Source organism: Montipora capricornis, chromosome 13, assembly GCF_036669925.1.
Source record: "Montipora capricornis isolate CH-2021 chromosome 13, ASM3666992v2, whole genome shotgun sequence".
Classification (NCBI taxonomy): domain Eukaryota; kingdom Metazoa; phylum Cnidaria; class Anthozoa; order Scleractinia; family Acroporidae; genus Montipora; species Montipora capricornis.
In genome coordinates this window covers 21020513-21038012 of record NC_090895.1, presented here as the reverse complement: position 1 = coordinate 21038012, position 17500 = coordinate 21020513, and the positions used below count along the sequence as shown (strand labels likewise).

At 38.8% G+C, this 17500-nt stretch overlaps 1 protein-coding gene across 8 annotated transcripts in view; it reads right to left on the bottom strand.

Moving 5' to 3' along the window:
* LOC138028248 (QRFP-like peptide receptor) overlaps positions 1-17500 on the bottom strand; it is a 288469-nt gene that overhangs the window by 65696 nt on the left and 205273 nt on the right. Inside the window, exons 1-5 of one of the 8 annotated variants that reach the window (XR_011127593.1) lie at positions 16708-16841; positions 15087-15196; positions 8970-9049; positions 2996-3030; positions 1749-2282 (exon numbers count right to left, since the gene is read on the bottom strand). The exons of 2 other annotated variants lie outside the window; for them this stretch is intronic. Coding sequence is in view for 2 of the 6 variants with exons in the window: in XM_068875714.1 (XP_068731815.1) it covers positions 11550-12494; positions 16708-16713 (951 nt within the window). In the remaining 4 variants the exon portion in view is untranslated. Of the gene's footprint in view, positions 1-1748; positions 2283-2995; positions 3031-8969; positions 9050-11354; positions 12495-15086; positions 15197-16707; positions 16843-17500 lie in introns of those variants that run through there. 5 more of the 8 variants (XR_011127594.1, XM_068875715.1, XM_068875714.1 and 2 more) reach the window with 5 other exon arrangements.

The window sequence follows — 17500 nt, the reverse complement described above, 5'->3', positions numbered from 1 at the left end:
GAGACAGTTTCTTTTCACGAGCTTCAAGAACTTTTTCTCTTTAGTCACTCTCAAGGCATTTAAGATGATGAAGAACTATTTTTATTCTATGAGGAATACTCGCCAAAAAATCCTGATTTCTGCTATGAGAATTTTGGAAGGTTTTCTCTGGACGATATAAACGGTGCCGAGTTTTTGGCAGAGTTTAGATTCAGGAAGCACGACTTTCCGTTTCTTGCCGAGGTCCTTCAAATACCAGACAGCTTTACGTGTTACCAAAGAACACTATCAAGTGGAATGAAGGCGCTTTGTATTCTTCTGAGAAGATTGTCTTTTCCCTGCAGATTCAGTAATATCATTCCACGATTTGGTCGGCCGGTTCCAGTGTTAAGCATGGTTAGCAACCAAGTGCTCGACTACATATACGATACACACGGCCACAGAATCACTCATTGGAACCACCAAGTTCTCTCTCAGCCCTTGCTGCAACTGTATAGTGACATTATTTCTGCCCAGGCTTCTGCCTTGGACAATTGTTTTGGATTTGTTGACGGGACAGTTCGTCCAATTTGCAGACCTGCAGAGCATCAGAGAGCAGTTTATAACGGCCACAAGCGAGTACATGCTTTGAAGTTTCAGTGTGTTGCCCTCCCCAATGGTCTGATAGGTCATCTATATGGTCCCGTAGGTAAGGAATGGTTATAATAATTCTTTGTTTTGTCGTATATTTCTATGTCATTCAGGAAAACAATTTTGAATATTTTTCTGTTTTTCAGAAGGAAGGAGGCATGACGCAGGTATTCTGGCAGACTCAAGACTCCTTAATGACCTTCAAGCTTTCAGGAATAGAGCATTGACCCCTCAAATGATGAATTTCAATCAGTCGCTGAGCAGTGTCAGAGAATCAATCGAGTGGCTATTCAATGATGTCACTAACTACTTCAAGTTTTTAGACTTCAAATTGGTCTCAGTAGTGTGGGTAAAATGTATGTTGTCAGTGCCCTACTTAGAAATGCCCTCACATGTCTCTATGGAAATCAGACATCAAGTTTTTTCAGCTGGAACCTCCTTCCTTAGAAGACTACTTTTCTTAATAACCTTTTCTGATAACTTTTGTTTTAGTAACTTTGTAACATGGGGCCTTAGCATTACGTACAATGTGTAAAATCACGGCAAATAAGAATTCAAAATGAGGTTTAATTTTACCAACATGCTTTTTGTACACTGTTACACTAATGCCAGATTCACACTATCTACAAAAAAATGCCAACACAACAGCATAGACATAAGGCAAACAAACAATCTGCTCTTCATGTCATTATCTCACTATGTTGCAAGCGTGAACCAGGCTTTAAGGCTGTAAATGTGAGGAAAAAATACCTCTCATGCAGAAGTAAACAAGCATGATTTTTGTGCTGAAATAAAGAAACAAGTTTCCTACATCACAAAATCATGTTGAAGAACAGTGTAAAATATTTGTTAACTCAACGTTCAACATAGTTCAACAAAGTTTAAGTAAATAAATGCTTAAAATAGCTTGGGTTTCCAACAGAAGGGGTTTCTAAGATTAATACTCCCCTTAAGTGCAACCTGTTTTAAAATAAAATAATTTTCCAAAATCTTGAGGAGACGTGTGATAGTCACTTTGCGAATGTAGCTTTTTACAATAAAGCCATTAATGACTGATTCTGTTGTTATACCATCTTCATCATTTCTAATAGGCCATTTCCGAGTTCATGTCTGCCTCCTCTTCAAAGCTAGTCTAAGTGCGAAGTTTTTGTGATGGTTATTAGTTCTACTTTACATATGAATGAAAACTAATTTTCATAAGAAAAACTTCGCACCTATACTCGCTTTGAAGAGGAGGCAGACATAAACTCGGAAATGGCCTATTGCTGCTTGTGCATTTGACTCTGCTGATCGATTAACATCTGCTGTTCATTTTTCTTGAACTCCATTCCATCCTTCCTCGGTTTACTTTCTAACTCAAACTTCGCCTTGAGGTATTCAACAGCATCCGAACTTCTTCTCTTCCCTCTTTTACATGGTTTCCCCTGTTCATCTGAATCTGCATTTCTTTTTTGGGTTTTGCCCAGACGTTTCATAGCTTGGCGTCTAACCTCTTCGGCACTTGCCTTCTCACTCTGGTATTTTTTGGTGAGAGTGCCAGCTTGCTCATTCCTTTCCATATCAGCTGCCTTTTCTTTGTCAAGAATTTCTTCAACTGCTGTGTCTAGCTGGGTCTTCTCACAGTCTATGCCTGATTCTCTTTCTTCTTCTCTTGTTTTCGCCTTGTACTTAGTCTGCAAAAGGGTTAATCTGTCTCTCATTGATCTCCTGGGCACTTTGAATATGGGACTTGCAAGACTGTTAAGATTAAGGGCTATCTGCCCCCACACTTCACCCCTTTCTTTGCTGTTTTTTGGATGCTTGAAAGGCTCCTGGAGAAGAACTTCCCCACAGAGGGTTAAGACATGATTTTCTGTCCATTTCATAGAGTTGTTGGTAAAATTTAAGAATCTGATCCCACCAACGCGTCGGCCAACACGTCGGCCAACGCGTCGGCCGACTGTCGGCCGACTGATAGTCAGTCTAAATTAGTGCTAATCAGGCTTACTCTGGCCTGCATTGCATGCAGGTTAGCTTATATTCCTATGTTGCAAGTCTGCGATCTACAGGACTGTTTTTTCAATCTTTTGAAATACGAGCTTGCTATAACGACGTGGCTTTTTGTTTCTGGGATTCATCCCTATATATTACAAACAACCTTATCTGTATCATTACTAGAAAAAGCTTATATATTCAGACAGATCGAACAATGCAATGAATAAGGTCGAAATTGATAAGTCAGTCAAAATTTAGAAAGCTGGAGATGCTCTGCTTTTAAGTATTTGCGAGGAACGCTGTGGATAAACGGAACCACAAATTTAACCGTCCCGAAGCGACTCTAATTTTTCACAAGGAAATTATAAAGTTCATAATGAACGATCCAATTTACCAAGACCTCAGATCTTACCCTGACGTGGGAGTTTCACACGCCATGTACAGTTCCTGAAAAAGAAGTTTACAGGGGCAAATCACTTTAAGTTAGAGCTAAAAAACAAAAGAAACTTTCGCATGCTAAATTCAAACCCATGATTGCTTAGCTTTTGCTCAAGTTTGTGAAATATTTGATCAAGCACAATCGACTGGTTCAAGGAAATTTTAACATTTCTTCGTTTGCCTTTCTACGAACAGTTTGTCAACTGGATGTCGACAAAGAAAGCAACCCAGTAAATCTTGCGATTTTTTTGTTCCTTGATATTGTTATGAAATATATCTAAGAAGTGTCCCAGCATTAATTGTTGTCTATTAGGTTGTTACATTTGGCTTGTGTCAAGTCAAACAATTAGGCTCATCTGAGGACATTCAAGATATTTACAATTTATCGACAGTTCTCCTTACATTGTAATGCTTTTTCAGAAAAAGAACATCCTTGATTAAGCGCGAAACGTTTGCGGCTAGAAATTCCTCAAATATTTATACCAAAAGATTTACTTTGGAGAGTTCTGAACTGCACTACGTAACATTTTCAAGTGGCTGAAAGATAAGTTTGAAGACTCGTCAATATTTCATTGTTTTTTTTTTTTTTTAAGTTAATGTTTTTTATTTTCTTGAAATGTAGATGTAACATGGAGTGGACAGGTGATCAGAACCACTCTCTCTGTCAAGAAATCCTGGCTCTAGAACCCTTGAAAACTAAAAAGGGAAGTATTGCAAGAGGGCAAATTTGGGAACAAATTGCCAATAACGTTAACTCTTTGGAAATTCCAAGATTTGAAGTTACCAAGCGCTCGGTAAGAGAGTGTTATACGCTACTTATTGAAAAATTAAAGAAAAAGTTAAAAGAAGAGGAGAAGGCCAGTGTCATTGAGACTGACATGAGAGATGTCAAGAAATCTTTGGAAGAAATACTGGAAAAGGAAGCTGATGCTGAACAATCTATGGAGATGCAGAATAGGGCAATGGAGAGCATGTGTTACATGTTATTGTATTTCACATCAATAATTGATTTGCAATACACAACTTATTAATCATTGAAATTCATTTCTGGGTACAAACAGATTTACTAGTCAAGAAAAATAATCCTGAATAGTTGGTGGGTCAATATAAAAGAAATCTGAAGTGAAATTGCCATACAAACAAGCCCTGGCATTGCTTAAAATTGCACATACGGTGAACATCTTTAACCGCACTCAATGATATATGATATTTTTTTAGTTTTCTTAAAATCAACAAATTTAAAATATTAAAATACAGTAAAAAACTTTCTCTGGCTAAAAATTTTGAAAAGAAATATAAGCTTTTGGCTGTCGATCTACAGCCTTCCACGGATAAAACATTGAATGTAAATTGTCCTCTTCTTTTCTCACAAGTACACCGCAAGGGAAAAATACCGAAATCAATCACGTCTTGGATGCTCTACGAGCCAACAACTATCCCTCCTTTGTTATTTACAATATCTTAAAGCGGAAATTTTCCAAACCACCCACACATGCCATCCCTTCACCTGAAGAATTGGTTGGTATGTTTTTTTTTAAACATGGGTTTGCGTCTCAAGAGAACCCTAACGGTTTTGCTGTCCTTCCTTTCATCAATGGTGTTACGCAACCCCTAACAAGAATTCTTCGAAGTTATTCGAGTTGTAAATAAGCCCCTCAAGACTTTGCAACAAGAATTCCTTTCTCCTAAATTCAGACCACCTATTGAACACCAACCCAACGAGGTTTATAAAATACCCTGTGCCGATTGTGATTGGTGTTATATATGTGAAACTGGCCTTGCTTTGAAACCCGCAAGAAATACCACGTTAGGAATGTAAAAAATGTGCTAATGGGTCAAACATTGCGAAACATGCGTGGTCTTTTTGTCATCGCATTGATTACAATCATTCTCGAGTTATCGACAAAGGCTCTTTTCGTATTAGAAAAACTCTAGAGGCCTGGCACACCTCTGCTACCAAGCATGCTGACAATAACTCTAGGCCGATTCGTAATCAGAATAGCATTCTTTTTAAACAATAGCCACCTTTTTTCATACTTTTACTCTGTTCTTTTTATTACTTTTATCTCGCCTTTTCTGTATATATTTCACTAATTTACATTCAACGTTTTATCCGTGGAAGGCTGTAGATCGATAGCCGAAAGCTTATATTCCTTTTCAAAATGTTTAGCCAGAGTTTTTTACTGTATTTTAATATGTCTCATCCTGGCTGCGCTTCAATTTTTTAATTTACAGTAGTTGACACATTCCCAAAAAGCCACTCTACTGATATGCGGACACTGCTTATGCACTTGTTGAACTCTTCCATCTGTGGAGTGATACCTGCAGTACGATATGGCATAACAAGTTGAACTATTGATGGGTAAGCAAGGTCTCGCAGAAGGCCAGGTTGAGCCAGCATTCCAGCATCATGTTTACGGCTCTCTGGACGAAAATTATTTCACGAATTGATTGAAAATTATATTTTGTAATCTTTAAGAGAATTATTTATTGTATTCATGTTACTTTAAATCTTATTTTTTTTTTCACCTGTCTGTCATTCTGGCTGGCTGTACGGTGTGATAGACGATTCTAATATGACCAAAATTAAAGTTGAAAGAACTGAATAATTTCCATTACCTACTGGCCCATACATGTTGGCTATCATACCACAGGGCAATGCAACTGATTAGGTATTTCAAACCGTGAACTCTTTTGTGTCCGTTGTACACGATCCCCTGATTTTCTTTGGTCGGCAAGTGGGTCTTACTGTACCATCTATAAAGCCAAAGCAGTTCAGCAGGGGACTTCCTTTCCTTTGTATGGCATCAGCATATCGCTGAAGTAGAGGGGGGTTCATCAAGGTGTGGTTCCATGCTGTGAGACGGTGATGAAACACAGTTTCCATTACATAATTGGTGATCATACAAATTTCTAGTACAAGGCGGCCAAAACAATGAATTAGGTCACGGTATCTACAAAGGTCAGTTAGTCTTTTCAACAAGAGACAAAGGCCTTTAATTCCGCCGCATACAGTCCCCTGCTCACATATGCACGAGTCAGGCAGTCCCATTACGTCTGCGAGGACAGGTATGTCCCTTTATCGGAAACGAAGTTCCACCAAGCAATCACTTTCGTCGAGTCCTTTCAGATCAAAATCTTCGTAGTTTGGGTAGGGATAATCAAGATTTTTTGAAATGTTGGCACCATACAACAGTAAAAGTTCATCTTCTGAAATGTCACCATCATCAAAACTTGCGAGGAACAATTCACGAGCCTTTCTAAAGGTAGCCATTGCTTATCCTAAACGTCGAAGAGAAAAGGCACTACAGTTCGCCGTCGGGCTTTGTTAAGGCTATTTTTGGCGCCATTGAAACGGCGACCTCTCTCTAAGTCCCCATCGACCAAGTCTGAATATGTATGGAGGAAGGGATATCAGACGTCTATCCTTTTCCTCAGATGCAATGGTTATAGGTTTTTTTGAGGAGAGGATCTCTTATACTAGATGTCGCAAATTGTTTTAAGATTGCGTAAGAGATTTAGGTTACAACGAAAAAGCATTAGGTTTTCACGGTTTAAGGTCGGGAGGGGCATCTGTTGCAATTTAGGTAAGGTAAAGTCTGCCAGGAGCCTAGAACACCCAACAGGCCGGTCCTTACCTCCGGTTTCTGTAGCACGAAGCGACTAGGAGTATTTCTACTCCCCACTGGATGGGGTGCTAGTCCATCGCAGGGTTACCCCCAGCATTTTCGCAGGTACCCATTCATACACCTCTATTCCCCTCTATTATGGCCTTGCATGGTGGTGCCTTCATGGTGGTGCATTTTACATGCAACAGGAGCTTGAGTATGGCGTAAAACAAGGCGCTAATGAATCTCTGTGATTATTTAAATTTTAAGTCAAACAAGAAGCAGTTCGAATGGAATGGAAGCAAAACTTTTTTTGTGAAAGAAGAATCGAAGAGGTCAGATCAGAAATCGGTGAAGAGTTACAAACGCTGGGAAAGCAGTTGCAAGCCTAAACTCGAAGCTGTCATCCGAACTCAAAATGTTGAAGAACAAGGCATCGTCGACGGAGGACTCCATTAAGCTCATCTTACACCAACTGGACCAGATTAAAACCAAGGTTTGCTCATCTGACCGATCACTCCTGGAGCACATACAAGAAACCAGCGCCACATCAACGAAACTAAATAGTCAGGAAGCTGCACCACCACGCGGGACGGAAACGTCTGATCCAAAAGAGGCACGTACGTACGCTGTGGTTACATCGAATAGATACGAAACGCTGGCCGCAGAAAACCGTTCGATTGATGAATCAGCATCTACAGGTATGCATTCAGTCATCCGCCAGTCTGACAATCAGCTAGCAACTACTGCAAGCTCCACTCCTAAAAGCACATAATCTCAAATCCAATAACATACTGCAGCAGGATCTAACCGAAATCAGGAACATAAGCATACTTCAAATGGCCCTGTTTTCGTATTTGGTGATTCGATCTTTAGAGAAATACAACAACGCAAGTTCATGCCAAGTAGGTATGTAAACAAACAAACAGGCGGAACGAGAGAAATAAACGAGTATATTAATCACATGCAGGGCAGAAAAGACTATGATCTCATTGTTATACACCCAAAAAAAAAGGATGTAGACAAATTGAACACTAACATGGAAAGCTGTATTACGAACATTAAAGCTAGATGGCCGAATGCTCGGATCGCGTTGTCGGAAATAACCGACGTCCCACGGGAGGAAAACAGAAACAAGTCAATCCACGAAATCAATTGCTATTATGAAAGTTTATGTGAGAATTTGGATGTGACATTCATTAACAAAAAGAGGGTGACAGGTGACATTTATGACAACATAAATAAACAAGTGTTTTATGATGATGTTCATTTGAATAACAGAATCGGCACCAGGACACTAGTTACAAACATTAAACACCATCTTGGTCTACGTGTCAGAAATGTTGAAAGTATAATATGAAGAGTTCGAAACTGCAATATGTAAACTGAAAGCGAACAAAGCTCCAGGCATAGACAATATATTAAACGAAGTATTAAAAGTAGGGAATGATTTTATAAAGAGACATTTGATAACTTTATACTTTATTTAATCGAATCCTAAGCACCGGTAAATATCCTCTACTTTGGAGCTTCGGACTGATTTTACGAGTACACAAAAAAGATGACCCATCTAAAGCTGAAAATTCCCGAGTGTCACTCTATTTTCATCGCTCAGTAAACTATTCACATCCATTCTTAACAGCTTTCAAAGAATTCTCAACAAGTTTGAATCATTCTGTGAAAAGGTAGACCTAAACGTGAACCTAGACAAAACCAAACTCATGATATTCAATAACAGTGGCACATCTTTAAATAACTGTTCGTTTAGGTACGGAATGAACAAATTGGAAAACGCAAAGTCCTATCGGTATCTAGGGCTAACATTGTGCCCTTATGAAAATTTCACCCTTGCAAGGTAAGAATTGAAGAAAGCTAGCCTTAAAAGTCCTGTTTAAACTACGGAAGGTGATGGGAAACCACTTCAGCGAGAACATCAAACTCACAATTAAGCTATTTGATGCATTAATATCCCCCGTACTCATGTATGGTAGTGAAATCTGGGGTGTTGACTGTAATGGCAAACTCGATACAGACCCAGAAGAACTTGCTCAAAATAAATTTTCAAAATGGCTATTAGGTGTGAATACATATTGCAACAATAATGCTTGCAGGGCATAAAATGGATTAAAGATAAAGCTCTTTGGAGTCAAAAAATAAAAAAAAAACTCGTTATATTATATAGGTTTAGGAAATCTTTCGGAAAAAGCACATTTTCAGATGTAGGAATTGTAAGCATAAATAGACAAAGATCAGAGGACATCGCATTACAAAGGTGGTTCAGCGAGATGAGTAATGACATAAGAAAAGATCCGAATCAAAGCAACAAAAATGCGAACCTACCGTAAATTCAAAACAATAGATAATTATGGATGCGAGGATTACCTTCACCATGTCACCAACATCCGGCACAGCCGCAGCCACTATGGAAAAAAAATTCAACTTAGGAATCATAGATTGACAATAGAAACAGGGCGTTTCATGAGACCATATAAGAAACCGAACGAAAGAATCTGCCCTTTGTGTAAGAAAGAAGCGGGAGATAAAAAAAAAACACTTACTCACTGAGTCTCCTTCCTAGTTTACCAAGAAAAAAGGAAATCTCTGTTTGAATGCTTATATAAAGAATTCAAAGTCCCAATCCCCCCCCCCACTCCCCCCAGTAACATTGTTGAGTTACAGAAAATAATCGCAAAGCATATACATGACTGCTATGAAATTAGACAAAAAACGTAGTTGACCCTTAAGATTAGAAAATCGTCAAATTATGAATGTATTTGGAGGGTTCTCGATGTCCAATGTATAAAACACCAAATGAAGTATGTATGCAAAAGTCACTTGCCCAAGAACACAACACAATGTCCCCAGCCAGGACCCGAACACGCGCCACTCGATCCGGAGTCGAGCGCACTAACCATGAGGCCACTGTGCCTACCCCTGTTGCAGTTTAAGAATTCTTTTTCTACAGGGGAGCCACAACCCGACACGCGTGCGTATCGGTTTTGGTTCGCTGTGAAATTTGGCGTGTTTACTGGGGAGATATGGTCCCAGTTTCCCTGAAAAACTCGGCTTTTATCGCATTATCATATTACGCATTGATCGCTAATCCGATTACCCCTAAAGATCCAAAAACATTCGTGCCTCATCAGTTTTTGGTCAAATTTTGGTCCAAGAAAGCTGATAAAATGAGGAACATTTTTGTTGGTCATTAAAAAATTCGTAATTGATGTTGAAATGACCAAATTTGTGTGGAAGACTGTTTTTAATGACTTTTCTTTTGTTAAGTTTTTTCTTTCCACTTTCTTTTTTTTATAAAATGTTGTAGTTCTATGTAAAAAAGTTATATGTTTTTGGAAAGCTTATTTTCGTAGCTTTAAAATGATGTATTTCTTTCCCCATAACGAAAATACTTTTTTGAGAAAAAAAGAAACGTGTTTTTGTGATAGCTGACTTCGTGCGGCCGTATGTGGAAAGTACCGTAGAGAAAAAGAGTTAAGAATAACTAAAATTTGTCAGAAAGATTCTTGACGTTGCATGGACATTGGAAATCCACGTTGCAAAAGTTATATATGTATTGGAAGACAAATAAGACGTTTACCTGTTTCCTTACAAAGGATTTTTATTAATTATATGAAGTATCTTCTTGTCCAATCCCGCCATGGTACACTGAAACTTACTTTGGAAGAGGAGGGCCAGGACACTCACAAACTTGCAATTTTATTTTTATTTTGACTTGTCAATAAGTATGGACAAATAATGGAACAGAACTTTGAAAGGAGGAGGAAGCCCAGGTTGACCAATTCTTTTTGGGTTTCAGCATAAGGCTGGCTTATCAATAAAATCATCGCGCTCAGAAACTAAAAATTAGAAACTATAAGAACATATATTAAATTGTACATTAAGTGCCTACATGTTCCTAGATTACAAGCCATGAGCATAGAGGCACATCTTCGGTATTTAAAAAAAAAAAAAAAAAAAGAAAGAAAAAAGAAAGCTTATTTTAAAGCGTTCAGCTTTGTAGCTTATGAGGGATAGCCTGTCGCTAAGGAAGTTGTTGTTTTGTCTTTTTTTTTATATATATTTTTATACGTCTTTGATTGCAATGGGTAATTCAATAGACCATTTTCGAATCTCACGGCTGGACTGGATCTAGCATGAAATGGAGGCTAATGCGGGCAAATCTTTTCAAATGCAAATTAATTTTGCCCGCATTAGCCTCCTTTTCATGCTAGATCCAGTCCAACCGTTAGAATACGAAACTTGCTTATTTGAATAGATTATGCATCATTTGAATGGTAGTGGATAGAGGTTGTAGTCCATAAATGTATTTTTTCCTGATATTTCGTACAAGTCTTTAATTACAGCTCATTTTGAGCTTGAATGAATTATTTATTACTGGAGTGTTATGGGTTTGAAATTAGTAACTAAATCTCAGTTTAACTTGTAAGCCCCCTCCATGCATGCATAAGGAACTAAGATCTGGTCCCCACTCCCACTCCCCATCCTACGCTGTAATTTACTTTTAGCCCCCTCCCCCATTAGATTTAGAATAAAATAGAATAATACAATATTCAAAGGAATAAGTAAGGCACACTCAAAACAGCCGTCAATCTGGGACGGAAAAGGGCTTTAAATTTTGCGGGGCCGTATATATCTCGCGCGCTGTCTTTCACGCTTCTCGTCATACAGATCGCCAAACCATGCAACACAGTAGGTCACATAACTGAATACATGCATACATCAACTTTATTGAACTCTAGTTGCAGTGCAGGATTCAAAAGCCGATATTTTATATCAAACTTGACTATCGTGCTAGAAACATATGGTGTATGAGGCCACCTAAGCAGAAACAGCCATAAGCCAAAAAGGGACTTTGCCGAGTGCTGGAACATGTAAATGTAAATGTACAAGAAATCTCGCAAACTATATGTCATTAAGAGGAAAAATCTGAACTGCCTTCGAGCGGGGAGATCTACAACGCAATAATAAAAGCAGAGCTCGTTTGAACTCTGGTATTTTTATTGCATATAGAAATGGATTTATAAAAGAGTTTGCGTAAAAAAAGCAGCTTACACAATATATTACATGCCAGTACCACCCTATTTGATAAGCACTTGTTTCAAAAGAACTCTCGCCTAAAGAACGAACATAAAACAAGACAATACCATAAGGCAGCAATAGTATTAACGATACGACTGTTACAATGAGCAGTGTCTTGGTCAGTTTTCTTTCTCTACTGATTGCACCATGACGTTGATAATGAGTTGTACTGTAAAACTTAGCAGCGATGGACGTGTAAGAAACCAGGATAATTAAAATGCAACAGAATTGGAATGAGACGAATGCTGCTTCCGCCTGATACATACTAATGTCGAACAGCAACCGTGAAAAAACGCTGGCCATCAAAACGCCAACTGTAAACCAAACAGCCGCAACAGCTGCTCCAAACACCATTTTTTTGACTAGACGATGCTTGAATGGACGAAATGTTGCGTGCACTCGCTCCAAAGAAATAACAGCGAGGTTTGTTACTGAGACTGCTGGGAAGTAAGTGAGCAAAGCTTGTAAGCCCAAGTTGGTCTCAAATACGTTAATCGTCCAAAAATTACAATACTTTCCCAGATAAAAAGTCACATAGATCAAATTGCATCCAACGAGCATGTCTGCCACTGCAAGGCTGATCACCAGGTACACACTACGCTTGCCGCGAAGACTTTGCTCTTTCAGGAAAATAATGATTGTAAGGGCATTCAGTGTCACGATAGCAACAGCCTCGATGCCAAAGATTGTCAGCCAGGCGATGCACTCCGATGACGAAAAAAATTTGAAATTTAACGTTCTGTTTTGAAGATCAGAATCATTGGTCATCTAAGTTAAGAAATAAAACCACGCTTAGACTAACATTAGGATAAATTTGCATTTACAAATAACATTCTTAAACAACTAACAATGTACTTGGAAAAATTTACTAATTCTGATCAGCTGATTCTGACAAACGCTGTTGTCAGGTAACGCACTAAAGACGGGAGGAAATTTAATGCAGATAAGAGGAAATGAAGCAAGCATTCTCACTGGTCAATGTCCAAAGAAACTCAAAGAGCCAATCAAAAGTGACCGCTGGAAACCCCTGGATGAGCAAAATTTGGAACCTGATTCGTGATAAGTGATACGCGTGCGTTGCTTCTGCATAACATTGACCCGCCATGTGATTTGGCATAAGAACACTACAGCCCTAAGGACTCGAACGATTCCATTGGTCGTTAAAGTGCCTCTTTATTACAAAATGCGCGATAAAAACCAACGAAACGGCCTCTTCGAGGCCCACTGACATCGAGCTCTAAAGCTCGATTTAATGAGATTGAATATTGATCTACAGCCTTTAACCGAGTATATAGCAAATTCACAATGTTTCAAAATTACAACACTTTACTGTCAAGTGACACCTACACCCTCGAACAAAATTATTAAAACACTTTGCAATACCTTGCCCTCCTACAATCATGTTGTTTTGGCAAAAGGTTTTAGAAACTCGCTTGCAAACAACATTGTGGGGGGAGAGTAAGCCGCGAAAGCCCCACACCTGTATAGTCTTGTACCATTCCAAGGAATTTAAGTCACATACTGTAACACCTTTATTTTTGTGTAGGTAATCACATGCATTTTCTCGTGCAATTTGGAATAATTAAGCAGGTGCAATTTTTTTCATACACGAAAATATTGCTCCAACCCGTAAGGTAAGTGTTTCTTTATTCTAAATTGCATGAGAAAAATGTTGTGATTACTTTTTAATATATACACGAAAAAAATTCGAGATGGTTAAGTAGAAGCAGCGCACGAGTATTACGCAATCACGCAAAAATTGCCCCATCCAGGGCTCGCATTTGATTGGCTACCTCGGAATTTGTTTGGTCATTGACCAGTCAGAATGCTTGCTTTATTAGGACCGTTTCAAACGTCTAACCTCACATGTGCCGAATCTAATGCAAATGAGCTATTTTTTTTATTGGCATTTGCATTTCATTCTGCACATGTGAAGATCGACGTTTAAAACGGGTCTTACTTCTTTTGGCACTGAATTACTTTTTTCCTGCACTATGTTACCTGAAATCTGCATTAATCTTAGCCAATCAGGATGAAGTAATTTTCATGCATGCTATAAATACTGTAATGTTTTCTTTTAAATAAATCGACTGAATTATGCAATTGCAAGAGCCAATAGACATAATTGGCTAACTCAATGTTGTACCCAATTCAAACCCTTTGGGAATAAAACGTTTCGTTCCAGGTATTTCCACACCATTTAAACATGAAGGATGCATTATTATGCAAATACAATACACAAAGAATCTTAATCGCGGGAGATTTGAATTGTGTAAAACGATGTGTTAGGCATGTTTCAAACTTTTCATGTGCCGAATCTAATGCAAATGAGAAAAATCTATTGTTTTCACTCATTTGCATTGGATTCGACACATTGGATTCGACGCATTGCAGTTCGACGTTTGAAACGGGCCTTAGGTCTATTCATGGGCTCCTAGTAATGGAAATGTACGGAATGAATGAACAGAACGAACGCAGCAATGTTGACCACCATTGTCATTGTTCAGTGTTACGTGTTGCGTTTGTTTGTTTCCACACTCTTTTGCGTGTTGTTGGGAGTTGTTGCACGAAGTTCGAAACCTGTCAAACGTTTTAGCCAACAACTCCCAACATTATAACATCTCTTATTCGATGATCGCAGAATCGTATAGGGCAACAATGCTGGATCCGTTTGCGCACCTGATCAAATACAATCTTGTCCACAGTCTTTTGGTCAGAACCAAGAACACGGACTGGCCACTTCCAAATCATGCGCAGTCGGTAATGAAAGTCCATTTTTCTAACCGTTGGCAACCACTGTTATTTCAAATTTCTGAGCGTGCGAAGACGAGCCGGAAATCCGTGATTTGTGGACTTCCTGCTTTGGAAGTGGCCAGAGTACGTGTTCTTGGTCCTGACCAAAAAGAAGCGGGGACGAGATTGCTTTTAACATCATTGGGGCCATGCACGCGCATTGCATATATACGGTCAGCAACCATAAACCTGTTGAAAACAAGATGGCAGCCGAATTTTGTAACTTAAAAAGTCTTATGGGTCTTATCCTTCCCATAATGCACTGCAGGTCCTTACATCGTTGGGGGCTGTTGCGTCCGTTTGAACGAGGCTTAAACGTTTAATTCAGGTTGCTAAAATCTTTGTATCGTATATTTCAAGGTTAAAAATACAACCATAATCACAAACCGTGATCATATTTGTGCTCGGCTTTAAATGTGACCAGTTTGTTGGCCAGCGAGAGAGTGTTATCCTAATATTAAGTGAGGATGTTGCCGACGAAAAAAAATTTAAATCATTAACAAATGGATGAGTCAGACTATCCAATAGATCTATTTTCAAAAAAAAAAAAAATAATGCAAGGCTTACTCCAAATGGAAAGCACAGGAGTGCGGGAACCTTAGCGTTGACAGATCGCAAACACGTGATTGCTACACGGTGTGTAGCAAGACGTACGTATTCGTACCATCTCCAAGACACTGAAAAAAAAAAAAACAAAATTGGAAAAGAGGCCTCCAGAGGAATCGTGTACAAGATCAAATGTAAAGATTGTGATTGTGTTTATGTTGGTCAAACATCATGCGTGAAAGAACGGGCAAAGGCTATGTAAATTCCTTGTTGGCCAAACATATTACGCTCCACAGTCGTGAAATAGATTTGGAGAATGTGGAAATTGTTGACAGGTCACCGACGTGGCGACAAAGACTAATTCTTGAAGCGTGGCATTCCGTGCGAGATAAAAACTCTATAAACGAACACAAAGCGCTGCCTAGCGTATACAAAAACGTCAACAACTTCCAGCGTTATTAATAATGCTCTAGGGACTAGCGACTTGTTACCTTAAGGAATTTTTTCGAGATATTTAATATTACTGTACAGGACGCCGTTGAAGATTTGCATTTTTATCCCTTGCCGAAGAACGCAACAGTTGTTGCCGAAACGTCCGAGACGATAAGAATTTTAGCCAGTGTAAACTTTTTAATTCCTCTTTTACCAAATTTTTTTTCAACGGGAATCCTTTTTGTCTTTCATCTGTTACGTAACAAACACAGCTAAAATTATTTATTTAGCTTTTCTTTTTCGTGAGAGTTCTTTAAAGAAATAAAAAAGCCCTCAAAGAACCTTTTTTTTAAAATTAGATCTCACAAACATGAATCCTTTTTGTCTTTCATGTGTGACGTGACGCGTGATAACCTCTTGCTCAGATTAGAGGACCTTAAGATGAATTCAAAAAGACAAGAACGGCCTAAAACCTTATTTCTCCCAGGCGTCGCTTATTCCAATACCGGAAATCAATTTTGCAATTTCCTCAACACAGCTTGAGAAATAGTGTACCAACATCAAGCATGAAAAACACTTGACGTAATATTGAAAGCACTTCGTTTCTGTTATCACATTTGTTTTCGCCTGGTGGCTGGAACCAGTTTCACTACTTTTTAAGACACCATGTTAGAAGAGTTTCCCCAACAACACTGTATCACGTAACAGCAATATTATTATGCCATATGAAACACTGATTTTTGCTTATTAAAAATCACCCCTTATTGTGACCTTGGCAACACGATAGCTCTCCAAAACCACCCTATCTTGATTATCTTTCGTCTTTACTTGATTGTATCTCAAAAATGAACACGATGATCCCCAGTTTTGATTGTAGAATAAAGGTAAAGTCTGCTACGAGCCTAGAAGACCCATCAGGCCGACGCTTATGTACGGTTTGTATAGCATGAAGCGACTAGGAGTATTTCTACTCCCCCGTGGATGGGATGCCAGTCCATCGCAGGGTTACCCCAAGCATTAGATTCGCCGGTACCCATTTATACAACTGAGTGGAGATAGGCACCGTGTGAGCGAGAGTTATGTACCTTTTGCGAGAACTTATCCACAACTCTCGTTTATACATATTGTTATCCAGTTTTAGACAATCCCGAATTTTTCATTCCGGCAAAGCCATGGCTCTTCTTAAAATGTCAAAATTACTATTACTTACCTCCATTTCGACACGTGATAATCTCTTGATTGATTCGAAGAACCTGAAGATGAATTCAAAGCGACAAGAACGGTATAAAACCTTGTTTGTACCAGCAACCGCTGAACCGAAACGGCAACTGAATTTTGTCGTTACTTCGTCAACATGCGCAGCTTGCAAAACAGCGTGCCTACGTCACTCATGAAAAACACTCGACTTAATACTGAGAATCCCATTATAGTAATAAGTAGTAATAAGCATTTAGATAGCGCTAAATCGACTAATTCTTCATAGCGCTGTACAATATCCTCTAAAATCTCCCTTTCCGTATTCGTCGGCTATTTGTTTTAGCCTGGTGGCTGAAACCGGTTTCAATACTTTGAGGAGACCTTCATGTCAGAAGGGTTGTCACAACAACACTGTATCACCTAACCTTGTTTGTTCTGTACAGTAAGTATATGTTACCAAGAAGCTACAAATATTGTACCAAGAGAAGGACACCTGAACGTAAATACATTTACTGGTCCAAAATATCTTTAAAACTAAACTAGTTGGGTGGCCAACATTGATTAATTGCGTTCGACGAAGGAGAAGGCTTCCTAATCTCGTGGGTCTCCTGTGAACGTTTGCGAAAGCTCTGAGGGTTTTTTGGGCTTTCTATCGGGCGGGCAGTTATGACGTCACATCGATTTGTTACTATTTTTGCCTTGTATTTGGCATTTCTATCTTTTGTATGAATAGGTTCAAATTCTAGCTTTGTACTGGTGCAAGGTTGAAATGGAAAATGAAACCCACACCTGAGATCTGATTCATT